The sequence below is a fragment of the Calonectris borealis genome, chromosome 2, assembly GCF_964195595.1.
Source record: "Calonectris borealis chromosome 2, bCalBor7.hap1.2, whole genome shotgun sequence".
Classification (NCBI taxonomy): domain Eukaryota; kingdom Metazoa; phylum Chordata; class Aves; order Procellariiformes; family Procellariidae; genus Calonectris; species Calonectris borealis.
Genome location: NC_134313.1, coordinates 34712112 through 34739344, shown reverse-complemented (window position 1 = coordinate 34739344; position 27233 = coordinate 34712112). Strand labels below are relative to the sequence as shown.

Genomic DNA, 27233 nt, shown 5'->3' with positions numbered 1-27233 from the left:
AGGATTATTCTGGAAACTGTGAATGGGAGAGCCAATCTCACCACTTACTTGATGTATTGGAAACTCAGCTCAAGTAGGAGGTAGGAAAAAATGCAAGAAATCAGGGACAGTAGAAGCGTTTGTATGTGAAGGGACGTTGAATACACAGATTGAACAGCAACTCAGGAAAGTAAACCAAGGCTGAACAAGAGGTATAAAAAAAAAGGTGAATGATACTGTGAAGATCCAGTATTTTTCTTTTTTTCCCACAGGCTAGAAATGAGCACCCAGTAAACTGGTGAGGGTCATGAGGAGACTCTCATTGACTTTCTGAGATTTGGGTCAGGCTCTTAGGCTTAGGTTCACCCACCTAACTTCCAGTATTTAGCTGCAGTGTCAAGGTGAAAAGTCTCCACTCCAAACACTAAACTTCACTCTAAAATCCCTCTGTAGTCAGGGAGGAATTAGACATTTCAGCCTGTGTAAAGTCTGAGTTGTGCCCTGAAGATACCTGTCTCTCCCTCCATAGGGAGGAAGCTTAGAGCAGTGCCTGAAATTAGGCAGAGTGTATCCAGCACGTTGAATAAGAATTAACAGTGAGGTTTAATTTTCTTTTCTAAATAACCTTGATGGAAATGTATTAGTCTTCAAATCAGACAATGCTAGTGCTCTTCATGCCTTATGCTGATGGGGGAAACAGCAGTTTCTATGAACCGTAATGGCAGCTGATCAAGTACCGATCAGTTGGAAAAGTTAGACTATTCTCAATATAGATTCATGCTTCAATGCCTTTCTAGAGATGGCCAAGTAGGAAAAGTATCCCTTTTTGCGTAATAAATGATGAACTGTACATCTCCAATCACATCTGGAAAACATTGCTGAGTTTCATTCTGAATAGCTGACATTCTCTGTTAATGGTTTTGTCAGCATATGCTTCTTTTGCCTCTTGCAAAATATTTGATAAAATATTAATGTAGAAATAAAACAACAAAAATACAAAACACAGATTTTCCAATTTTCTGATAAATGAGTATGGCTCAGCATAAGCTTACTAACAGTTTTTTTCCACATTTTACACCATTATCAGAGTAAAACACACTACTTTTCCTGGTTTACTCTGAGACTATGGGAGGGAGACTAGAAAACAGTCAATCCCAGCCAGCAATGAGAGAAAGGGAGAGCTTGCTCAGCAGCCGGACTGGAAAGGATACCCCACCCCTCTAAACTTCTGGGGAGAACATTCCTTTTCCTTCTCCAGCAGCTGGAAGTAGACTGCAGTTAAAGAAAAGAAGAAAAAAAAAGTAGAAAAAAATAGATTAAGAAATAATAAAGTGCTGGGCAGATTAGCTGGTGATAATGAATCTTTTCTATCTTCAGAAGCTAAGAAGCAAAAAGAAGTGGGGTAGATGAGAGCTGCCTCCCTCCAGCAGCCAGAGTGGTGAGGCTGAGCATGGCAAGTGGGGAATACTGGCTGCTGGGCGGAGTGGATGGATAAAGTGGGTGTGATTTGTGACACTCCTTGGGAAGGAGCGACCACAGCGCACTCTGTTCAGCCAGCTTTGCAGTCAGCCTCCTCTGATACAATAATACGTTTCAACCAGAAGAAAATGAGCATTAGACCGCTATAAAAATTCAAATGATGCACCACAAAACAAAATGGTACAATTTGATACTAACTGCCAGTTGGCAATTTCTGGTCAATATGACGATCATCACTTAATTATAGGCTTGTTTGCGGGAAGTTCAGCCTTCTAACAGCTATAGTTTTAAATATAACACAGTGATTAGAAACAGTTATTAACGGGTTGGTGCCTTTATTCCCCTTGAGTCCTTAAATGAGAAACTAGAAATCCTATTTGAAGATGAAATATGACCACTAGAGGATGCAGTCAAGATCCTGAATGAGCGAGGCGTCCTGTTCCTCACTCATGCTCTGCAAGACCAGCCAGAAAATAGAACAAATACTTTCTGGAATATTTGGGTGAATAAATGGCAATCCAGAAGTCAGACAGAATTTATCAACTAAGTAGTGTAACTAGGATAACCCACAAGCCCTGCTTTTAGTTATTTTTTTCTTTTCTTGCATATTCTGTGGGTTTTTCTTTATTTTCTTTTGTTAGCTGTTCATCCTTTCCCTCCATTATCTGTTTTCTGTCCATCCCTCCAATCCACCCTTCCATTATCCTTTGCTAGTGTTTACCTTCTCATCCTGACAGTTAATCTCAATAAGCCATTCACTCTACCAGTTGAACCTGGACACATCTGTACTGAACACTTATGGGTACCTTTGATTCAGCTATTTATTGAACATATTGAATAACAAACCCCAATTATTTTTTAAAATCTCTCTCTCATTTCGTATTTATTTACTTACTACTTTAGTCAATTGATTTATTCTTTCCTCATCCATCCGGCCCTCAGCCACAAACACTTGCTTAATCTTGCTTTCTCTCTCATAACCACAATTACTCACCCACAACTAGTAGATCATCCTTATTTAGGAAATTACTTGCAATTTGGAGAGGGCAAAAGGGATACCAACAACAACAACAACAAAATCCAGGACCAAAACAGGAACTACTGGCTGTTGATTGATATAGCAGTGATGTAAAAAAAAAACCCAACCAAAATCGACCCTTGAAAATAATATGTTTCTTAAATAGACTTGAAGACAGACTCCCAATGCTGCTCATCAGTAGGGAAACTTCTCTGATAAAACAGAGGGAAAGATGATTGATATGCCTCCATGATTATCACAATGCATTTAAATTAAAGGAGAGAAGATTGTTTCAACTTGGCCATGTCTTGTTTTAACTATTCAGTATTTTATTTCAAAAAATAGTATTTGTTGCTGTATACCTTCCTTTGGCCATGGTGGATGCATTTGTTCCTTTATTTGCATCTCAGTAAGTCAGACTTTTCTAATCTGTGTATGAATATTAACCTAATTTTGCTGCTGGTATCTGCTATTCAACTTTGGCTGAGGCCTGGATTTTGCAATTGAAATCATCACACATCTTGACTTCATTGGGCTGGGGAGGTCATAACGGTCTTCCTTCATAAAATTGGTATAGAATTGGGGCCTGAGAGTGTAGATTAACATATTAAAGTATATAACGTATAATATATGATATGCAATATCAGCTGCTTAACATTACTTCTGAAGCTTAACTTTTCCATTTTCCCCTATTTTACAGTTTTAGTGCAGACTGCTAACCTTATTTTTGTGTTTAATTCTAAGTCAGTTGTGAGGAAAAAGGTTGATAATGGCTAAACTCAATAGATCCAACATCAAAAGAAATTTTCAACATTTGGACACAATAAAACCAGGTGTGAATAAAATATCATATTGCAATAGTAAGTGTTATTAAAGCCATTAAAGTACATTTGAATCCGGTGTTCTATTCATTTTCAAAGCTGACATTTGTAAATGTATATAGGCAGGACTCTTGTAAATTTAAAACAGAGCATTAGGACTTGTTCTGGAATCTGTAGCACCATCATACTGTATTTTGTCGATACATAATAATTCATAATTTTGTGTCTTTGAGCAGGAGCCATCACATATTTATAACTGAATAGTATCCTTGTTGGTCAGCATATTAAGTAAGAACAAAAATGTTACTTAAAAGAGATGTTTGTAGCATCTTGGCATAGGTATGCAGACTCTTTGATAGCACACTTTGTTACATATCCTCAATATCTGTTCTAATGAATGGTCTTCATGATTTTTCTTGTAAATTTGCTAGCTGCTTTTAAGTTAGAGCTATTGTGTTTCCATCTCGTCCCTTTGAAAAATGTCGCGACAGTGTGAATCTTAGCCTTTCTGTAGTTTTGAAGGAAAATAGGAGAAGTTGTATTATCATTTCTGTCTATGAAATTTATTTCTGAAGTGAATGCCATACATATTTCTGAAATGAATGCCAAATGTATTTTCTAGAAGTGAGTGCCACTGAAAGCCAAGGCAGGCAATTTATACCATGCATAATAATGATATTAATTTTTATGGTGTGTATAAGTTACATTTTGATTAGTTTTTTGCATGATTAAAAATTTGCAAAGCCTTTATGGCCCCCCGGAGCCTACCTGTAATAAACAGCTCTCACCTTCCAAACCATAAAACAGGTCTGCAGTACTTGAGCATTAGAGCTAATTGCCTTGCTACATCAAAGGGAGCACCACAAGACTGAGAAAAATCACAGAAGGGGGGGTGGGGAGCGGGGGGCAGTTTCACCTCTAAAGGTTATGTGTTTGTGGCTTGGTGGAGCCCTGTAAAGTTATGGCCTCAGAACTGCTGTTTGCGATTAAGTTGATGGGGAAAGTCTATCCCGCAATCTCTCCCTGCTGCTGACACAGAGTCTTTGTTCACATTCAGATTTCTCAAACTGTTGCCAGGGTCAGGCTGAGGTCAGACACCACGATGATGTATAGGAGAACATGTCTGGGAATTTCTCTCACACTTAAAACACATACCAGAAAAACAGGAGAGCACCCTGCAAAAATTGTCTGATGAGACCCAGATGATACTGTAGCTTTTCTTTTAGTACCTTCATAATTTTCTTTCTCTTTGCCTGACACACACACAATGTTTTATTAATGTGTGCCACGATAGCCCTTACAATTTTATGTCCCCTCAAGATAAGGACACTCAGTAGCACTTTGACACTTCATTTTGCAGCCCAGGGGGATTGGGCCAGTAAATCTAGTAAAAGAAGCAGTGCCTCCGTTCCCAAGGATGAGTCGAAAAGGGATTGCCATCGGCTCCGTGAGGCCACGGGGCCTGACACTGGATACGAGCCTCATGTGTACGGACTCGGCATTAACACAGCCGAGGCCAGGCATGATCACAGGCTCGCAGCATCCCGAACCGCGCTCCTCCGCCACCCTGACAAACACAGCCCCGCTTCCAGCTGCGACAGGGATGCCTACCATGTTTGATTAGCTATCATCGCGGGAGGGGGCGGGGGACTGCAGGGAAGAGAGCGCTGAAACAGCACGAGGGGGGTTTCCATTCTGATGGAAATTTTTTTTTATGTGCAATTATTTTTAAAAGAGGGGACCATCTTTCTCCCTGTATTGTTCCAAAAAGTGGACCCGCATGCTTAGTCCTAACCTATTGTACTCCGATGTCAATGCAAAACACATTGATCTGTGGTTGAGATTTTTTTTTGTTGTTTTTTTTTGCTTTCCAAAATTGCAGCTGTGTTTTTCTCTTCTGATTTACAAAAGGTTGCGCAGAGAGTTGAGAATCGGATAGGTTCGCCACACCGATTTGCCTAGGCATACAGTTTCAGGGCATGGCTGGCAAGTAAGGCGCTAAGCAGCAATTTTTTTGTGCTCAGCTGCTACATATGACAGAGGATATTTCATTCGGCTGTCAGAATGTTATTAATAAAACATGGGGTGCGAAGAGGGCCACTATTTCCCCTTTCAATCACTATAGCATTTACAATGAAAATTTTATGCAGTGTGTAATTTTCAGTTAATGCTTGACACTTAAAATGTCGGTAGCTGCATTTTGTATGGTTCCTGAAGGGTTAATTGTATCATGTTCCCTGCATAAAAGCTCTGCTTATCAAAAGTGAATAGAAGAGTGTATGCAAATGTGTGTCTGTGACCTTTTGCCTTTCCAGGGTTAATTTATATGGTCATTAAAGATTTTATGAAATTGAGCGGCCTGGTGCTTCGAATCCCATTTTACCTTCACCTCCTAATTTATATAATTCCTACCTGAACCGGGAAATATGATTTTGTGTGTGTGTGTGTGTGTGTGTGCTGCAATGAAAACAGCATGCTGTGCTGTAGGGAGTTGCAAGTCTGGTTATCTGGCATTACTCAGATTGCTAAAAATTCATTAAAATGTGACATCAGCACAGTGAGAGACAAATGATCACAGGATGAAAAGGAACAGTGGGCCTTTCACGGATTAGTGCTACACAGCCCCAGCATAGAAGCTAACTGCATAAACAGATTAATCCACCAGTAGCAGCATAGCTAAGATTTACCGAATAATTAAATGGGCTTGAGTTACTGTGAAGATTTCCGTGTAATCTAGCTGGTGTGAACACGTAAGTGAGGTGTGGGTAATGCTGCTTCCTCAGAAGCCATAGACCAGGTTGCATCATTTATCCTGGATGGCTCCCCCTGGAGACAAAATCTGAGACTTCTCCCGCAAAGCCAGAGGTTTATATTTAATACAGTACCTAATACCTAATACTTACTTACTGCAATTAGCGGGATACTGCTGCACTAATAGGATTTATAGCTGAATCCCCCCCTTCTTTTTTCTTTTTCTTTTTTTTTTTTTTTTTGGCTCTAAGATGCATTTTTACATGTGCTGGCTTTTGTTCTGGCCCGTGTGGGGTATGTGTGCATGCGTGTGCGTGTATTTTAACACAAATCATTTCTACCCGAAGAATATGAAATGACAGGCTTTAAATCTGTCACACCGGTGGAAAGCGGGTACTCTGATAAAGACACAATCAGAATTTCCTGATAGATTTCGAAATATTGCAAACTATTCGTAATTAATGTCCAACCTCTTTAAAGTGTTGTTCTTTCCCTCTCCCTTTTCTTCCCCCCACCCCTCTTTCCCCCTGTTTTACCACCCTCTTTTTGTGCTGTTCTTATTACAGGACATATTTTTAAAATGCTGTTAAATGCTCACCGAGTTTCTTTTCTAAGATCTTTCTGTGCTTATCCACAGAAGAACAAGGTGAAGATACAGAAGGGTCTGCTAAAAGTACCTCAGTGGCTGTTGCTGATGATAAAGACTCAAGTGAGAGGGACAATAGTGAAGGCAAAAAATCTTGTAAAGACTCTGGTAAGATGCTAGAATTTTGTCTTCCCCCCTTTTTTAACTTATGAAATGCTCTTTCATTTTAAACTGTCTGGACATTCCCACTACTATTCATTGCATGTGCATTTTGCATGTGATTTCTATCAGTAGCCTCCCATTGACCTATTTTTAATCATAACCATCTGACAGGATAGATGCGGATAAGTTGAAGAATATTACAGGACGACCAGTGAGATTATTTTTTAATCAAATCAGTTTGTGTGCTTGTAATTTTTTAAGCGCCTTTCATTAATCTTAGCTGTACTTGTGATTCCTCTGATGGCATATTAATTTTTCATAAGCATAGGATTAGGTACCACTTGAATTTTTTCTTCAATCAGGTTTTGCCCCCCTTTTAACCCAAAGAATGTGGGTTTTTTTGTTATTATTATTTTTTGCTCTTGCTCTCTGATCAGTTACTCCCAAGAATCTGGCCTCTTCCTGGGCATTTATTTGAGGCATTTTGAAAAAAATACACAAAATCCAGTGAAAAAGTTTACAGATGATTCAGCCTAAGAAAGAGGAAATATCATTGAAAACGGATTATGAGTTGGGTAATTTTGATCTCCTGGAATAGACAAAGCCCAGTAATGAAAGCTACTGTCTTTGAAAACAAAACCCTTATGTCATGACATTTACTTGTGCACAAACAAACCCAGGGCCAGCATCTGGTGTAGATACCCAAGGCTTTTTCTGTGTTTAATTTGGCAAATATGTGACTTCATCCATGCTTTTTATGTATGAGATGGAAATCTATGGTCACAATGAATATTACATTGGCTACTTTTGCCGCACGCTATACCTAGTTACATTATGTTGGATTCACTGAAGCAGAAGAAGTGCTGAAACAGGTTGAAGCCTATTAGTTTCAGGTAGTCATATATCTTTTCCTTGTATGCCAATGACAGCAGCATACAAAGGAGGTTGTATTCTCTGTAAAGACATATAGTTGGAGAGAAAATATCATTTTACCTACGAGTTTCTTTACACTCAAATTCTCCCATACTGTAATTTGCTCTTTACATATTAAACATTTTTTGATTTCTTTCCAAAAAACCATTATAGATGGCCCTTTCTATGTTGAATCAATTCAGAAGACTGACTTAAAGATTAAAGCTTCCTTTAAGTTTGCTTGTTGGCGTGCTAAGGTCAGTACTCATCACAGTTTAGAACCTCAGCTCCTCTTCAGTAGCTTTATTTTTTGAGATCAAGAGACGGAAGAAAGGCCGATGATGACAAGGATGATGTTGAGCAAGAAACTGTGTTGTGGTTTAAAATATATATCCCCCTTGGCTGGCTCTCTGACTTGGTAAAAACCATCTGCAGTGCAGAAAAGCCATTCTCCCAGGCCGACATAGGTCCTCCTGTGCAGTCTCACCAGGGGCTGTCCTGGACACTCACCAGGAGAGGGGGGGACAGCCACCTGCAGCCTGCATTTCCTACCCTACACTCTGCCTAGGGGACACTGTGAACCGCTTCAGGGAGTTTATCAGCCCTCTTTTTCTTAGGCAGGTCCATCTATAGTTGTTCAAGAAAGAATACGATATTAAAGCTCCAGCAAAAAAAATGATGGAATCTAGAAAAAAATACTGAAGGGGAATTCTCAAAATTCCATCAGGATTAGCTGCTCGTAAGGGCCAAGTTTAATTAGGACAAACCTATATCCAGATGCCTACTGGGTGCACTACAAAAAAACCAGCATAATTGTTCTGCATTCCCGTGCCAGCAATTACACAAATAACTTTGCAGTAACATTCATATAAAAACAAGGGCTGAAATACGCGATTGCCTTTGTGCTTTGCAGAAAAGAGTTTGTACTGTAAAATCCTAAATCTTTTAGAAACTTCTATTTTCCTAATCTAAATTAATTCTGCATATGTAACATTCAGACCATCATCTTAATTTTCACTCAGCTGACAAGTATTTCTAATGACTGCATAACTGCTTATGTATAATTGAATGTTAATTTGGGCTTTCTCATGAATTGAGTGTTGCAAGTCTTGCCAAAGAAATCTCAGGAAAACCAATAAATTAATCACAATACTAACAAGTTAGACAGGAAAGTGGTGTGACCCCTCTTTAGCATAGAATCTATTAGTCGAGAAAGGATTAACATGTATTTAGGAGCAGTATGTTTGTGTAAGCTGTTGTGCTGTATTCCTTACCTTATCTCAAGGAGTAGAGCTTTCAAAATGAGACTTGGCAATATGCAAGTTATATTTGTTGAATATTCATTCAGAATAGAAAAGCCTACTAATGCCTCATTTATATTGTCATTTAAATCTAGTGCCACTTTAGATTAATTATAATCCAAATTACAGCTCTATGCAGTGCAAGAATTAATATGGAATTTATCCAGATTAATACATTTGCATTGAAAATGTAATATGTCTCTGCCATGGCTAAGGGGAGCACTTTTTAATAAGGTAGTAAACATGAGGAGGGATGGAAATTAACCTTCATTATTGCAATGAAAATTATCCTTTCATTCTACTCTAATTAGAAAGAATACCAGTAATTATAATTTTAGAATTATTTTGAGGCTGAATAACATCATCTGATGTGTCAGAAGTCTTAAATTATGCAATCTTTATCAAATACATAGATTCATAAATAAGAAAATAGTATTTTGATTATGGTTTTTCCAGGATTTTTTTTTCATTAGTATACGTATTTTATTAACTTTCTCCTTCTTGTTAGTCACACAAACATTTTTATTTTTATTTGGGGGTTTCAAAAATGTTATGAAGGTGGTGGCATATGAATTGCAGTGAATTATGTCATTTTTATATTAGCAATCTTACACAAGTTAAATAATTCTGTAACTAACTGCCAGGCAATCATTGACTAGTCTATTTCATGGCACTTATTTGTAATTAAACTTAGGTTTTGAGCTAAATGTATTGAAATTACATTATTCACCTAAAATAATTCTGCGCATTTTATATTATAAAATGAATTATAGTTGTGTTTCACAATTAGGAAAAAACCCAACAAATGATGTGTCTCAAGAATAAAAAGTGCGTATTTAAAATGTGAATAACAACTGGATTTAGTCTTTTCCTACAGCTGCCTAGTAAGAATAGCATGCCAGTGCAACATCCAGCTATGAAAACAGGGCCACACGGCATGCTCGGGACCATAATATTTTCTCTCCTCTCTCCCTCTTCCTTCAATACCCTTCCTATAAGACCGTAACTTTGTTCAGCCTCCCTACAGGAAGCTCCTTAAAGCAGTGAATTCAACACGGAAAGCGGAAAGTTGATACAGCAAGACAAGGCACTGAGTTGTAATAGCTGGACCATTCGCTTGCGTAAGGAGACGATCTCCTTTGTTTTTGGCACGTATGCTCTGGCCTGGGGGTTTTGGTCCTCACCACATGCAGGGGCGAGTGGCATCCCCACGCCAGAGGGAAGAATCAACCCCCCTTTTTTTTTTTTTCAAAGCTCACCATAAGTCATGGAACAGACTCAGTTACTTTACTATAGGCCAGATGTAACTTCGGTCGTTTCAGAAGTAACAGTGCTTGAGGTTGAATGAATCCAGAGCAACAAACAAAACAAAAACAACAAAGCCTCTGTAAATTTCGACAGTTTATATAAATATCATAGTAAACATAGTAAAAAGCTGTGCTTTGTTATGCATTTATTGACCCCAGCACAGTGTTTTATAACTCCACGGTTTTATTATATTAACCGCAAAAGAAACTTTAACCAAAAAACCCCCTTGTTTTTATAGAAACAAGAACTATGTGTTTCATGATTATTATAGGCCCTTTGAAGTAATTAAGTTATTCCATCCTGTGGTGGAAGATGATGTGTAATATTAACCTTGTGTGTGCCCAGGCACACACAGAGTACACTCCAAGCTAAATTTCACTAGCAGTTAAATGCTGCTGCTAAAACACAGTTAAATGTATTTTCACAAGTGGATTTGGAGCAGAATTTGTATCTTAATTTCTGTAACAACCTGTTGAGAACAATCTAGCATGATGAGGGAAAGATAAGGTAGAATTGTTTTATTTTGGCTTTTAAATTCAGCTTGCTGTATAGTAGTGTCCGTTTACACCACTGAGATTCTGGCCCATTTGTGTTTAAAAAGGGACATTTTAAAAGTGACATATGACAAGGGTAAGAAACAGTAGTCAACTGTTAGATGTTTTTGACAGTTGGAAATGAAGAGAAGTTAACAATGGTAATAATTTGAATTTGAATTATTATCTATGATAATAATTTGAACCTATCCTTCTAAAACCTGAGAAGCAACCTTTCTCTGTTAATATAATATGTCACTTTTTTACTTCCCATAATTCTCACAGTAAAGATATTTAAATAATAATGGTGTATTGCCAAGTAAATACAGATAGGCCAGGGAGTACTGTATTATCATGAACCAAAGCGAGTAATAAAATGGTGCTTTATGTGATTGCATCATGTAGATTTTGCCTTTAAGCATCACTAGTCCTTCAGGACATCGGCACAGCACTGACTGAGCAGTCTGAATGAGGCCTCCAGGATCAGTTCCTGAGAGTGTAAAAATTCAGTGGGGCTCCAGAAAGCAACTTGTTCAGATATTAAACCAATGTTGACAAATTGGTCATTAAAAGTAGGGAAATATGGCAGAAATAAACTTTAATTCAAGCAAGAACATGCAAAAATTATTGGTCTAAATTACACCAAAAGAAATAATTAGCAACTTAGGAATGAAAATGTGTGGGGAAATCACCATTAATGTATAAGTCATAAAATATGTTTATGTTTTTTTAAAAAAACGCCCTTCAGAAAATGTCCCTGTATGATTCAGTTTTCAATTGTTTATTATTGTACCATGAGGATTTGGTATTTACCTTGAAAACTGTTCTCTTATTTTACTTCTCTTTAACATTGCTCTTTTAATATCAACTATTGCACAAAGTCTATATGAAAATAATAATAATAAAAAGTTCTTGGCTTTGTCTACAGAAAAATACAGGTATTTTCTTTGTTCATGTTTACTTTGTTGCCAAAACATCCATGACCTTATTTTTAAATTAATCCTAGGTTATTGTGCAATGAGGTGCAATTTGTTCATTTATATGAACCTTATGTGGGTTGAAAAAAATCAAGATAAATCTTCATGCACAGCATACAATCAGATTACCCCTGGACTATATATTTACGTTGGGTCTGATAGCAATCAATGGTTTAGCTTCATTGCATTTCAAGACGTATTTGCACCCAGTGTCCAGTGATAGTGTCCTCACCCTGGAAATAATTTAGTTGCAAATTGACTGGAAGATGGTGAAAATTGAAAGTTAAAATTAGAAATACTCATAATAAACAGCAGAAAAAAGGTCAGATGATGCCGCACTATGATGAGATTGGAATGGTTGGTAAATGAGGTTTTGTGTTTGTCGTGAGATGTATGTGACATGCCTACCCAATGCTCTTGTAATATCCAGCCTAGCAGAAGAGATTATCTGGCAAATTGACGCTGGAAAGAATTTTCTGATGGACTGGGAAATTAGAATTGCACTCTTTTCTTTGATGTGTGCAAGACTGGGCCGCATTACACAGCTAGTTCAGGCATAATATTAAATATAGTATTTAATACTTAATAGTAGAACTATCTATAGAAAACAATTATATTCTGGTTTTGATCACAAATGCCAGACTGTAAAAATTCACAGTGTAAACATCTAAGGCAATCCCAAATGACTGATCTTTGTATATAATTAATATTAAGTTAGCTCTGAAATCCTATTCTCCACAGTATTTCTTTTAAAGCCTCACTATATTTAGCTTCAGAATTGTAACCAGGCAGGAGTTATCAAAACAGCACAATAATCATATTGCTCAGACAGTTTAAAAGAGCGAGAGGGTAATTAAACAGCAGCAAATTAATTATTTTGGAAAACAGGATTTTTAAACAAAAGACGATTTGTTTTAATGTAATACACAAATTCATACTGAGCTGCTAAAGAAAGCACATTATTGATTAATCTTTAAAGGCAACCTAAGGTTATCTAAATAGTAGAGAAGAGTCCATTTTTAAATGTATTTATAGAGTGTCCACCAAGGATAAAAGTGTATCTTCACCTTTGTGCATTCCAGAATTGTTTTATTCAACTATATTTTTTCTCAGAACTTAAAAAAAGAAAAAAAGACCCTCAAAGACAATACAGACCTTTGGAATCACAGCCTCTTTGTAAACTAGGATATTTTAAAGTTTAAAATGTGCTCTTAAAAATTATGTTTTCGGAACAGGAATAGTCACACCAGAGAAGGAACCAAAAGTGAACACTGTGGTAGGGGCACAACAGCTTCTTCTGGCAAAAGAAGAGGATGGTGCAGCTAAAAAATCAAAGCCTCCAGAGGACAATAAATTTTGTCATGAGCAGGTAAAGGAAAATGTAACAATTTAATTGCATTCTAGAACTCTTTCAAATAACTCAAGAATGAAACAGAGATGATACGCTGTTAAAATAGCAATATCAGCAAGTTGTAAAAAGCACATTGACTAATAGCTTGCATCTTAATTTGATTTTTTTCAGTTCTATCAATGTCCTTATTGTAACTACAATAGTAGGGACCCAAATCGTATCCAGATGCATGTCCTGTCACAGCATTCAATGCAACCTGTTATCTGCTGCCCCCTCTGCCAGGACGTCCTCAGCAACAAAATGCATCTCCAGCTTCATTTGACCCATTTGCACAGTGTGTCCCCTGACTGTGTGGAGAAACTGCTCATGACAGTAAGTGTTCCCAATACTGATGCACGTGCTACAGAAATGAACTCGGGCCTCTGGACAATGTATTTGTTGGGATACAGTATTCAGGTAGGAGGGGAGTGGGTCAGGACTCTTAGGTTCTGTTGCCAGCTCATCCAGTGACTGATGTCCCCCGGGAAAATGACTGAAGGTGGATTTCAAAGATGCTGAAAAGCTGCAGTTCCTCATTGACACTAACCTTGGAAAAATCAAGCCTGTCAATGTCTCTAAGTGCACACCTGTAAGTCGGGTCTAGTAATATCCAGGTCTCAGAGGTTTGGTGACTCTTGTTTGTAAAATAACAGGAGTTCCCTGTAGAATGTAGTTCCCAAACGTAGAAGAATTCCTGTGTATAGTTGGGCTGTACTTGCATTATATTATGTGAAATTCACTATAAAATATCAATAATGGTGCTATCTTATTGTACAGAATGTCCTGTTTCTTACTTTCTGCCTCTGCATAAAAGACCTTTTAGGTTTTTTTGTGAATAAAATGTGAGTATGAAACAGAAAGGCAAATCAAAGAATTGGTAGCAATCCAGTTAGGTCGGTTCTTTAGGATATGGAATATCTGATTTCAAGTACCTACCCTGGATCAGGCAGGGACTTGAACTGGCTTCTCCATGATTGGCGTGAATGCTATAACCAGCAAACTCTATCTGGAGGATGAATCCCATTCCAACCTCACCAGGAAAATCCTGTTCTTCACTGCAAAATTGCACAAACCATGTCAAAATAATAAATATCTGTGAAAAATAATGACTCATCACCATTCAAAACAATGCCAGTAAAGACACAATCAGGTCTAGAAAGTATTTATTATTACATCATAGATTCGGTTAGAAAACAGACCTTCTAAGACATCCTGATTCTGGTTGTCTTGCCTTTTTAGAAGGAAATGTGCTTGGGAATTTCAAGGATCCACCTCCTTAAGGGTTTATTTTTGTATTCATAGACGACTCCGTCATTTATACAGTTGTGGTTGTAGGCCTACCACCTCATTCCCAAGTAATGTGGCAAAAAAAAAAGAAAGAATTGAAAGAGCTCTTGACTGAAGGTCTAAGGTTCCTTGTGCCTGGTGCTGATGAGCAAATACAGAATTGGGGATCCACAACAGTGGTTTAAAGTTTTCTTTCTTCTTTCCTTTTCCTTGGTTTTCTACTAACTATAGCTCTACCAGACTGTGTAATTTTGGCCCACCACAAGGAAAATGCTGGAGAAATTTAACTTTCCCAGACCTTTTTAGGAAACTGGAAAAATTAAGGAAAAAATCCCTCCCTATTGAGGATTATCAGCTTTCTTCTCATGATTCCCTCTATGCTGATAGTGGGGCAACTTTGAAATTTCTCCTCTCCTCTCCTCTCCTCTCCTCGTACTGGGGAGTTTTCTCACTGTTTCTAAGAGGGAAAAAAAAAAGGTTGTTTGACAGAAAAAGAGATTGCAAAACATAATCTGCATAACCTAAATTGTCCTAGTTGCTAACACTAATATGCTTTGTCCATATCTGAACTCTGTGATGACAAAATAAATACCATTTATAGCAACTTTTTCTTCTCTGGGACATTTAGAGTTACCTACATCATTTTTTTTAAAAGTCCTTCCCTCCCAGTCACTAGTCCTCTGAGAGGATGCTATTAATGCCATGTTTAAATTACAAATATACTAAGCGCAGGGCTTTTTAAAATACGTCTAGAATATTTTTTTTTCCAATAAGCAATTGGCATAAATACATGCATACATACATATATATATATAATTCTTATGTATCCTAGTAAAGGTTTAAAATAATTTGTTAAACTGTTAAAAAGGAACAAAGGGTATTTCTACTCATACCTAATAATGTATGTAGCTTCCATTGTAATAGTAATTTACCACTCAGAAATCTCTCCTATGGATATTCTTTTTACCTCTGTATGATGTAAGGAAGTACTATCCTTACGTTAGAGTTGAGGAGCTGCAGCACAAATTAGCTGAACTAATTTACCCAAGGTCATTTAGACAGAATCTGGCAGTGCAGGAGTGGGAACCCAGTCCTGCTAAGTCTTAGTCTGAAGCCCTAGACAATCCTTTATTTCAGATAGGAGTATGTTTTAAAGAGCTAAGCAAAAGGAAAACAGGAAGTGTTGAGCAAATATTCATGTCAACTTAACTAAACTGAGTACTGTCAGACACCTATAATAGTACATCCTTCAAAGATTCCTGTCTATAATTTGAAAGCATAACACAACAGGTAAAGTAGTCTGAAGAATATACATAAGCAGTTGAAGACAAGAAAAAGAAAAATCCCATTTTAAATGAAATAAGTTGCTTTTTCTGTATGGAAATAAACTTCTAATTTTCTTTCAAAGATCATGGAAGATCCAGCATTTGTTTAAAAAACAATATGGGTGAAGCAAAGTGGGAATTCCCTTAGTCAAGAACTGTCTGGTAACTATATCTCAACATGATCTCTGTCTTTGGAGAATGTCCGAGGAGAATTCCCCTGACAAATCCAACCAACCTGACATAGCCAGCAAAATCTTCTTTGTGGTGACATTGAGACCAATGAAATATTGAGTGTATGTAGTTCTATAGCATCACCTTATTGTGGATTATTTTGAGTTGATTCTCCACCAAGGGACACCGGATTCTCTGGATTTGTGGTCTGTCAGAAACCATTATCAAGGACTGAATCAAGATCTTCGTTTAGTACTGGCAGTCTTTGATCCAGATATGGTGGATCTTTTGAATTATAATTTCATAATTTGTATAGTATTAAATAGGATGACTTTTCCTGTAATAATACTGTGTTCTTGGTTTTCAAAGGTTCCTGTACCAGATGTCATGATGCCCAATAGTATGCTATTGCCAGCAGCTACTTCAGAGAAATCTGAACGTGACACACCTGCAACGATTACAGCTGAAGGATCTGGGAAATATCCAGGTATGCAAGAAAAAGCCCAGACATGTAAAAGCTAGGTATGGGCAATTCAGAAATTTAGAAACCATTTGTTTCTTTCTCAGTAAAGTGAATCCTTTTGTGGCTTGCATATAACCACAGAGATAAAAAGAGAAAAATTACAAGGCACCTGAATTTGGCAGAGCTACTAGGATGCACGTGTATGCCATGTATGTTGCCGTGGCATGCCGTGTGTGTTGCTTGTGGTAGTGGCCTAGCCACTTTGAAGGTAAGACCCTCCTTGTTTAATTAGCAAATACGACCCAGTCCTAAAAGACAGTGACACTTTCACCAACATTGATGGGGAATGTTAGGCAAATGATCCTGCCTGCCTTTCCAAGAGCAGGTTTCTTATCCTGGACACTCACTATATTCTGTGCTGGGAAGCTGCTTTGCTACCTCTCACAGCATCCTCCTCCCTCTCTCCTCAGACCACTTTCCTCCTCCTTTCTAATCACCTGTCTTACCTATTGACCCCATTTCTAATCCCTCCCTCTTTCCTATGATTTGTTTCTTCTTCTTGTTTGGTGCTTTCATTGCACCAATAAACTCCTACCTTATGACAAAGAGAAGTCCTGTGCCACTCCCGGGCCAACTGCCACTGCCTTTCTGATAATCATGTTTGGATTTTATTACTTTTTTTTAACCTCATGTCGATCCTGTCTACTTTATTCTCTGGGGCAAGGATGGGTCGCTATACTTTGCTAGGCCAACAAGTGGCATACCAGGTGCCTCTCTTGATTTCTGATGAAAAAAACCCCATTAATACTGTGTGCTATTCTCTTCTACTTGTTTAAAAGACACTTAACTTTCTTTAACTAGGTGAAAGTCCTGTGGATGAGAAAAGTACCCCTGGGATCGATGAATCAAAAACTGGAATGGAAATTAAGACTGAGGAACAGAAGCCACCTAAGGAATCTACTGAAACGCCAGATTGGAATAAGAGCAGCAGTAAAGATATAAAGACCACTGACTCAATGACAGATCAGCTAAATGAACAGCAGAAGAAGCAACAGCTCTCTGTTTCTGACCGCCATGTCTATAAGTACCGTTGTAACCATTGTAGCTTGGCTTTTAAGACTATGCAGAAGCTTCAGATACATTCCCAGTATCATGCTATTCGGGCAGCTACCATGTGTAGCCTTTGCCAACGTAGCTTCCGTACATTCCAGGCTTTAAAAAAACACTTGGAAGCAGGCCACCCTGAACTCAATGAAGCTGAACTTCAGCAGCTGTGTGCATCTTTACCTGTCAATGGTGAACTCTGGGCAGAAAGTGAAAGTATGGCACAAGATGATCATGCACTAGAACAGGAAATAGAAAGAGATTATGAGATGGACCAGGAAGGTAAAGCAAGTCCCGTAGGAAGTGATAGTAGCTCTATTCCAGATGATATGGGCTCAGAACCAAAGCGGACCTTACCTTTTAGAAAAGGGCCAAATTTTACTATGGAAAAATTTCTAGATCCATCTCGCCCGTATAAGTGTACAGTGTGTAAAGAGTCTTTCACCCAAAAGAACATTCTCTTGGTCCACTATAACTCAGTGTCCCATCTACACAAACTCAAAAAGGTTTTGCAGGAAGCGTCAAGTCCTGTCCCTCAAGAAACCAACAGCAGCACCGACAACAAACCCTACAAATGCAGCATTTGTAATGTTGCATATAGCCAAAGTTCTACATTGGAAATCCATATGAGATCTGTGCTTCATCAGACAAAGGCAAGGGCTGCAAAATTGGAACCAAGTGGTAATATAAATAGCGGAAATAGTGTAGCAGGGAATGTTAATAGCCCCAGCCAAGGAATGCTAGAATCTATGAGCTTACCAGCAGTTAACAGCAAAGAAACACATATAGATGCCAAAGATTTAAATAAAAAGCAAGCTTCTGAATTAATTTCTGCTCAGCCTACACATCACCCACCCCAGTCACCAGCACAACTTCAAATGCAACTACAGCATGAACTGCAACAGCAAGCTGCATTCTTTCAACCCCAGTTTCTGAATCCAGCTTTTTTGCCTCACTTTCCAATGACACCAGAAGCACTGCTGCAATTTCAACAGCCTCAATTCCTTTTCCCCTTCTATATACCTGGGACAGAATTTAGCTTAAGCCCAGATCTGGGTTTGCCTGGTTCTGCCACATTCGGTATGCCTGGAATGGCTGGTATGACAGGATCACTGCTAGAAGATTTGAAGCAACAAATACAAACTCAGCACCATGTTGGCCAAACCCAGCTACAGATACTGCAGCAACAAGCACAACAGTATCAATCCACCCAACCCCAACTTCAGTCCCAAAAACAGCAGCAGCAAAGTAGCAAGCTGATGAAAGCAGAGCAAAATACCTTAGTAAGTACAGACTGCCAGCTCATAAAGGATATGCCATCATATAAGGAGTCAGAAGAAATTTCTGAGAAACAAGAGAAACCAAAACAAGAATTTACTAATGAAAATGAAGGACTAAAAGAAAACAAAGATATGAAGAAGCCAAAATCCTCAGAACCAGCCATCCCACCACCCAGAATAGCTTCTGGAGCGAGGGGGAATGCAGCCAAGGCTTTGTTGGAAAACTTTGGGTTTGAGTTAGTTATCCAATACAATGAGAACAGACAAAAAGTGCAGAAAAAAAGCAAGACTGGTGAAGGTGAAAACACAGACAAACTGGAATGTGGAACCTGCAGTAAGCTCTTTTCCAACATTCTTATTCTGAAGAGTCATCAAGAACATGTGCATGGACAGTTTTTTCCATATGGAGCATTAGAAAAGTTTGCCCGACAATACAGGGAGGCGTATGATAAGCTTTATCCAATTTCTCCATCTTCTCCAGAAACACCACCGCCTCCACCACCGCCTCCTCCTCCACCACCACCTCCTCCTCCTCCAACTCCTTCTCAGCCTTCTTCAGCTGGGGCTGGAAAAATTCAAAACACAACTCCCACTCCTTTGCAAGCTCCACCACCCACACCACCACCGCCACCTCCTCCACCACCACCACCTCCTCCTCCACCACCACCACCATCAGCCCCACCTCAAGTCCAGCTTCCTGTTTCACTTGATCTCCCGCTTTTCCCTCCAATTATGATGCAGCCAGTGCAGCATCCTGCATTGCCTCCTCAGCTTGCCCTCCAGTTGCCACCAATGGATACTTTATCTGCAGATCTTACCCAGCTTTGTCAGCAGCAGCTGGGTTTAGATCCCAATTTCCTGCGGCACTCTCAGTTCAAGCGTCCACGTACAAGAATCACAGATGACCAGTTAAAAATCTTGCGGGCTTATTTTGATATTAACAATTCTCCAAGTGAAGAGCAGATCCAAGAAATGGCTGAGAAATCTGGTCTTTCACAGAAAGTTATCAAGCACTGGTTTCGTAATACGCTGTTTAAAGAACGACAGAGAAATAAAGATTCTCCATATAATTTCAGCAACCCTCCCATAACAGTATTGGAAGATATCAGAATAGATCCTCAACCTTCAGCTGTAGAACCTTACAAGTCTGATGCATCTTTCAGCAAGAGATCATCTAGGACTCGGTTTACTGACTACCAGCTTCGTGTCCTCCAAGACTTCTTTGACACAAATGCTTATCCAAAGGATGATGAAATTGAACAACTTTCAACTGTACTTAACTTACCTACTCGAGTTATTGTCGTATGGTTCCAAAATGCACGACAAAAAGCTCGCAAAAGTTATGAAAATCAAGCTGAAGCTAAAGACAATGAGAAAAGGGAACTGACGAATGAGCGTTACATTCGAACTAGTAACATGCAATATCAGTGCAAAAAGTGCAGTGTGGTTTTTCCCAGGATCTTTGATTTGATTACACACCAGAAAAAGCAGTGTTATAAAGATGAAGATGACGATGCTCAAGATGAAAGCCAAACTGAAGATTCTCTGGATGCCTCTGATCAAACAGTGTATAAGAACTGCACAGTTTCTGGCCAAAATGACTCATCAAAAAGCCTGGCAGTCACAGCAGCAAGCTCTGGCTCTGGTTCTAGTACTCCTTTGATTCCATCACCCAAACCAGAACCTGAGAAGGCTTCTCCTAAACCAGAGTCCACAGAAAAACCAAAACAAAATGAAACCATCTCTAAGCAAACCGATACAACTTCCCAAAGCGCCAAACCAGTACAGTCTACTCCAGTAACCTCTTCTGACCCTCAGCCCTCAGCTTCTCAACCACAGCAACAAAAACAATCACAGATAGTAGTGAGACCTCCTTCTGCATCACAAACCACACCTGTTCCTTCCAGTCCTTTACCAATTTCAATGACTTCTCTACAGAACAGTCTACCTCCTCAGTTATTACAGTACCAATGCGATCAGTGTACAGTTGCCTTTCCAACACTAGAACTTTGGCAAGAGCACCAGCACATGCATTTCTTAGCAGCCCAAAACCAATTTCTTCACTCACAGTTTTTAGAAAGACCAATGGATATGCCCTATATGATATTTGACCCCAATAATCCTTTGATGACTGGACAGTTACTTAATAGTTCTCTTGCTCAGATGCCACCACAAACTGGCTCATCACATACAGCACACCCTGCTACCGTTTCTGGTTCCCTGAAACGAAAACTAGATGATAAAGAAGACAATAACTGTAGTGAGAAAGAGGGAGGAAACAGTGGAGAAGATCAACATCGTGATAAGCGTTTAAGAACTACAATTACTCCAGAGCAGCTGGAAATACTCTATGAAAAGTACCTACTAGATTCTAACCCCACCAGAAAGATGCTAGATCACATTGCACGTGAAGTGGGACTGAAAAAGAGGGTTGTACAAGTCTGGTTTCAGAACACAAGAGCCCGAGAAAGAAAGGGACAATTCCGTGCAGTTGGTCCAGCCCAGTCCCATAAAAGGTGTCCTTTTTGTCGAGCTCTGTTTAAAGCAAAATCAGCTTTAGAAAGTCACATTCGCTCTCGACATTGGAATGAAGGGAAACAGGCCGGTTATAGTTTGCCTCCAAGTCCTTTGATATCAACTGAAGATGGAGGAGAAAGTCCACAAAAGTACATATTTTTTGATTACCCATCACTATCATTAGCAAAAACTGAATTATCAAGTGAAAATGAATTAGCCTCCACTGTATCAACCCCTGTTAGCAAAACTGCAGAAATGTCACCGAAGAACCTCTTAAGTCCTTCTTCTTTTAAAGCAGAGTCTAGTGAGGATATAGAAAATTTGAATGCCCCTCCTGCTGACTCTGGATATGATCAAAACAAGACTGACTTTGATGAGACTTCATCAATTAATACAGCGATTAGTGATGCCACAACAGGAGATGAGGGGAACAATGAAATGGAAAGCACGACTGGCAGTTCAGGGGATGCAAAACCTGCATCACCTCCCAAAGAACCAAAACCACTTGTGAACGACACGCTACCAAAAGCTGCAACTACACCTACAAATGAGAATACCGATGATAAATTTCTCTTTTCCCTAACAAGCCCCTCAATACATTTCAGTGAAAAAGATGGTGATCATGACCAAAGTTACTACATTACTGATGACCCTGATGATAATGCCGACCGCAGTGAAACTTCAAGCATAGCTGATCCAAGTTCACCTAACCCATTTGGAGCTAGCAATCCCTTTAAATCCAAAAACAGTGATCGGCCAGGCCACAAACGTTTCCGAACACAAATGAGTAACCTTCAGCTTAAAGTTCTCAAGGCTTGCTTTAGCGACTACCGGACTCCAACAATGCAGGAATGTGAAATGCTAGGGAATGAGATCGGCCTGCCCAAACGTGTGGTCCAGGTCTGGTTTCAGAATGCCCGGGCTAAAGAAAAGAAATTCAAAATTAACATAGGGAAGCCATTCATGATAAATCAGACTGGACCTGATGGGACAAAGCCAGAATGTTCTCTATGTGGCGTGAAATATTCTGCACGTTTGTCCATAAGAGATCATATCTTTTCCAAACAACATATTACAAAAGTGAGAGAAACTGTGGGAAGTCAGCTAGATCGGGAGAAAGATTATTTAGCTCCTACAACTGTTAGACAGCTGATGGCACAGCAAGAATTGGATCGCATAAAGAAGGCTACTGATGTGCTAGGATTAACAGTACAGCAGCCAGGCATGATGGACAGCAGTTCTCTTCATGGTATCAGTTTGCCAGCAGCTTATCCAGGACTCCCTGGCCTTCCTCCTGTTCTTCTGCCTGGAATGAATGGTCCATCCTCCTTACCTGGATTTCCACAAAGTGCAAACAGTAAGTCTATAAGGGGATGATTTTCTCATTTTATTAATTTGATCATCTTGCATAGTCACTATCCCCTTCTAAAACACAGCATATTATGCATTCATATCATGCTTGTGAGAGCAGTGTGAGTGGCTAAAAAGTACTGCTATGAGGTGTACTCAGTGCAATTCTCAATCGCTGATGTAGCCTGGATGATATCTCTGATTTCGCAAAAAAAAAACAAATGAATTTTAATTGAAATCTAATTGACAGAAATGTTTTTAGTCCATATATTAGGCTTCTGTAACAAAAGCAATATAATGATACCATTGTTATGCTTTTTTTTGTTTGTTTTGAATGATACTCCTTTAGGCAAAACTTGGGTTAGAATTTTGGATTTACATTTTTTGTGTGCAAGTATTTAAAGTAACATCTCATGAAGCACAAAATAGTAATTCCCACATAATCGATTCATCAGGCATTTGGTCCACCCCTTAGAGCAGTCCAACCTGTTGTTTAATTCAGAATAAATATTTAAAATAAAATGCTGCCCAAGACCCTCTATTATATTTCTGAATAATTGCCTGCTAAGATAAGAAGGTTTTTGTTGAAGGTGATTTATAATGGCAGTTTCATTGTGATCCAAATTCCAGGAGCTGTTGAATATCTCCTACCCCTAGTTTATAAAGTCATTGCAGACATGTACCACTTCATTTGGGTTTGCACTTTTAACTGAACACGTAACTCTGTTTTACTGCCTGTTTTGACTCTGTTTTGACTCTGGTTTTTGCTCACATTGGAAAGCACTTCCTCTTGCAATAAGTTTCACTGAAGTTAGAGAATCAAGTTTTCTGCAGAATGATTTTTTTAATGAACCTAATTTATTTTCTTGTATTAGGCTCCAATTTTGCAGTCAGGGTTCATTGTGAGTGCAGCCTTGCAGATTGAAGCTCTCCCATTCATCTTCTGAATTTGCACATTCATATCAAATATGGTTAAGACCGCTCACCTCATTTTATCCAGTAATTCTGCTTGCTGTTGATCTCTAAACTTTGATTTAGAAAGCATCTCACTTTGGCAAGTAAGGTAGGGGCTTAATCATCAGTGCTGTTAAGACATACTGAGACTGCAGCAATGTCTTCTCTGCTACCCAGCTCTGCTTTGATTGATGATGATCATATTATTGTTTCCCTAAGTGGTGGTCAAAGCATCTTGTTTTTCTCTTCATTGGATCAGAATGGCTTTCCTTCCACAATGGAGTTTCTGGCTGAGTGCCCTCTGGCTTTTGTCAAACAGTTACTGGCACAAAGAGTGCATATAAAGGAAATATAAAGTTGCTGTATTTCCTTCTTAATGGCATACAGTGTCCAGGTCCAAAAATGGCTGGTTGTTGTTCATTAAAATTATAGATATGGTTTCTCCGTATAATTTCACTAAATAGCTTTGGTTAGGTTGACCTTCAGGTAAAATGGGCTCCAGAAAACTCAGGCTTTGTCCATACTACTAAATGAAATTTGCTTTGGAAGATATTACATTCTTTTACTCTCAAAACCAGGAAGTCCCCCCATGCTATCGTGGACCCATGATAGCCTCTCAGCTGTGCTCAGGAGTTGTTTAGGAGAATTCTAGTTGGCCCAGGCCAAAACAGTGCCAGTGACCATTCTTACCGTTTAACTTTATCGATGGTTTAGTTTCAGTTTTTGGGAAATGTTCCCTGCTACTGTTTAACTTGCTAGTATTAATGTAGCCTCAGAGTCTGTAAATTGTCCTGTTAATAATGCAAAAAGTAGTATTACAGGCCAACTGGTCCATAATAATTCAATTTTCAGGTTTTCTAATTTCCACCAAATATCTCTTCTTTGAGATAAATTTAAATCATTAGTACCATAGCATAGACAGTGCACTGCCAATTGAGATGGATTTTTACCCCCTTTCATCTTGCATCTTCTTAAGGTTAATTAGCCCATTGTGGGCAAAGCCCACTGTGTAAACTAGCTAGTAGAATCTCGTTGTTAACTTTTTCTTTTGCCATATGCTAAATAGCCCCTACATCCCCCTCTTGTTGCCTGGCAAATACTTGCATGCATAAATCTCCATTCCCTAATGATACATAATGGAGCAGTCATAGTGAATGGAAAAAAAAAAAGATTATTTTAATCATAGAAAACCATTAATATACTCAGATGTTCTTTAGTATGTGCTCAACACTAGTATTTTCTGCACCTAATTAACCCATTTCTGTTTTCTTCTCTACCCTGCTTTGGCTGATAGTTCACATTCATATTTGATGCTAAGAATTGTTTAAGAAGTATCTTTTTGGAAGCAGGCTTCCAAGCAAGCTTTTCTTTGGCAGTTCTTGTAGCAGTGCGTATATTCTCAGCCAGCAGGACAATCGTTCTGCATCATTCTTTGCATGAAGGATTTTGTGAAGCTAACTCCCTGATGACTCACTATCCTATACTTCAAGTCTACTTGTGAATTCCACTGCAAGTGTGTCATTCTTCTCTTTCGGACCCAATCCCAAAAATGCAGTTCAGAAGAAGTGTCACTAGTATCCCTTATATTCAAATATTTACCTGTTCTCATTGATGCTTACAGGGTTGGTAACTGTATTTCCTGTGGCAAAGCCCATGCATTCTGTCCTACATGTTTGTTTAAAGGACAAGGTCAACATTAATAAGACCCTCACTTTCAAAGAATATGTTTGCTGTTTATTAAGACAGGGAACTAGTGAAACTGTAATAGTAAACATCACATTTAAAATTCTCTTTTGTGTTTCTCTTCACTCATGCTAGACAGAGAAATTAGCCTGATTGATTAGTTTCACTGGTTAATACAAGTTTATGAGGGATTTCACTTTCATGTTCTTGCATCCAGTATTGTTTATGGGTTTCCAAAAAGCACAGCTAAATTTTGCAAAATACTATTCTTTTTTAAATGCAATATTTGCTTTTACAAAAGGTTTGAAATGGAACACTTGAAAATAATGCTAAATCACAAAAGATGGAAATATTCGAACTGCAGTTCATTTTATCTTCTTTATGTAGGGCTCAAACTGGAATTTTATTTGCAAATTATTAGGTTTGGTTATTTGCTTCATTTCTGAATGAAAGGATCCATTAACTTTAAATTCAGTTATTTTGTTCTAAACCAAGTGGTTTTTAATATCAGAATTATTGTGTGGTTCTAGGATGACATGTCGAAGAATCCTTTCATCTGTGGGATATGTTTCTCTAGATAATGTAATTATACCATCTTGCAGGCATCAAATGCTGAGCAAGGTCTCAAAATTACTGCTATGTTTGCTCAGCATAATTCCCAATATGGAGTTATTTGGTGGAATTCTAGTTCATACAGAATTTTAGTTCCAGCTCATCTTTGTTCTTCAAGCCCCTTCTTATTTTCTAGGTGACTGTAGATAGAAGAGTTCACCTGTTTTCAGCTGTTCTTAAAATTCACATTCTCTTTTCTTCTCAGCTTTGTGTTTTTGCCTATGATTCCTTGCAGAAAACTAGTGCTTCATCTTGCTTCTAGCTATTAATACTGGTTCTATGAACCTTTTAATGTCATCATCATTACCATAGGTTCTTTGCACATCACTTAAGCCTGGGCTGCCTTGAAGATTCACAGCAGCTTTTTCCAAGAATGCACACATCGCTGGCTAATATGTACTTAGTGGTTTTTGAAATCTTATCAAGAGAGAAATTTGATTCAGCAGCAATTACTTTCCATATTATTAGGGCACTAAATTCTGTTCTCTGTTTGCTTTTGGCCCATTGATAGCAGTTTCACTTTTATATTTTTAGCCCTCTGATTCCTCCAAGAGACAGAGAAGTCTCTTCTCTTTGATAGTCACTTCAAAGAGTCAGCAGGATTAGAATATTTCTTCATGATTAGTGAATCTACATCTCTCATGTCTGGAAATGGGGCCTTAGTTTCATCAAGTTTTCTTCATTGAGTTTTGGAAACCCTCAGTTCCACATTTAACTTCCAATAAAACAGATGGATTTCACTATTCTATTGCAGTCTATCTGGATATTTAACTGAATTCTGTGCATTTAAACTAAATTCCAAAGAATATCTGGAAAATAGAATAGATCTTGGCTGGTCTGGGCATCATCAGTGTGAGTAGACTGAAGACAACATGATGTGTAAGGGTTGAAGAGGTTAAGAATAGAAAGAAATCGGAAAAATCCTAAGTAGCTGACAAGCCCAAGTAACCATGGCAAAGCTGGGGCAGCAGTTCATACTAATTGCATCATTCATGCATTTTCCTTCTACAGTATTTATCATTTAACGTATTTTCAGCAGACTCCACACACAATTGCCTGTTACTTCCTGTTGAAAGCATAGGGGCAAGCAATAGCATCTTCGATGTTATTGTGTAATAAGTGTAGCAATTATCCACTTTTTAATTATAACTGTTGTGACTTGTTTCACTGTACTATTTAATCCATGCTCACAATGCATTTTAACTCCTTAGTGTTCCCCTACCATTACATAGGAGTAATGACATGGTGACAAACATTAAACGGCCTCTTT

The 27233-nt window shown here is 38.5% G+C and overlaps 1 protein-coding gene across 1 annotated transcript in view; it reads left to right on the top strand.

The window, feature by feature from the left end:
• ZFHX4 (zinc finger homeobox 4) overlaps positions 1-27233 on the top strand; it is a 126054-nt gene that overhangs the window by 94805 nt on the left and 4016 nt on the right. The window contains exons 4-8 of the mRNA XM_075141615.1: positions 6686-6802; positions 13063-13196; positions 13350-13550; positions 16370-16487; positions 17325-22721. Of these exons, the coding sequence (XP_074997716.1) occupies positions 6686-6802; positions 13063-13196; positions 13350-13550; positions 16370-16487; positions 17325-22721 (5967 nt within the window). The remainder of the gene's footprint in view (positions 1-6685; positions 6803-13062; positions 13197-13349; positions 13551-16369; positions 16488-17324; positions 22722-27233) is intronic.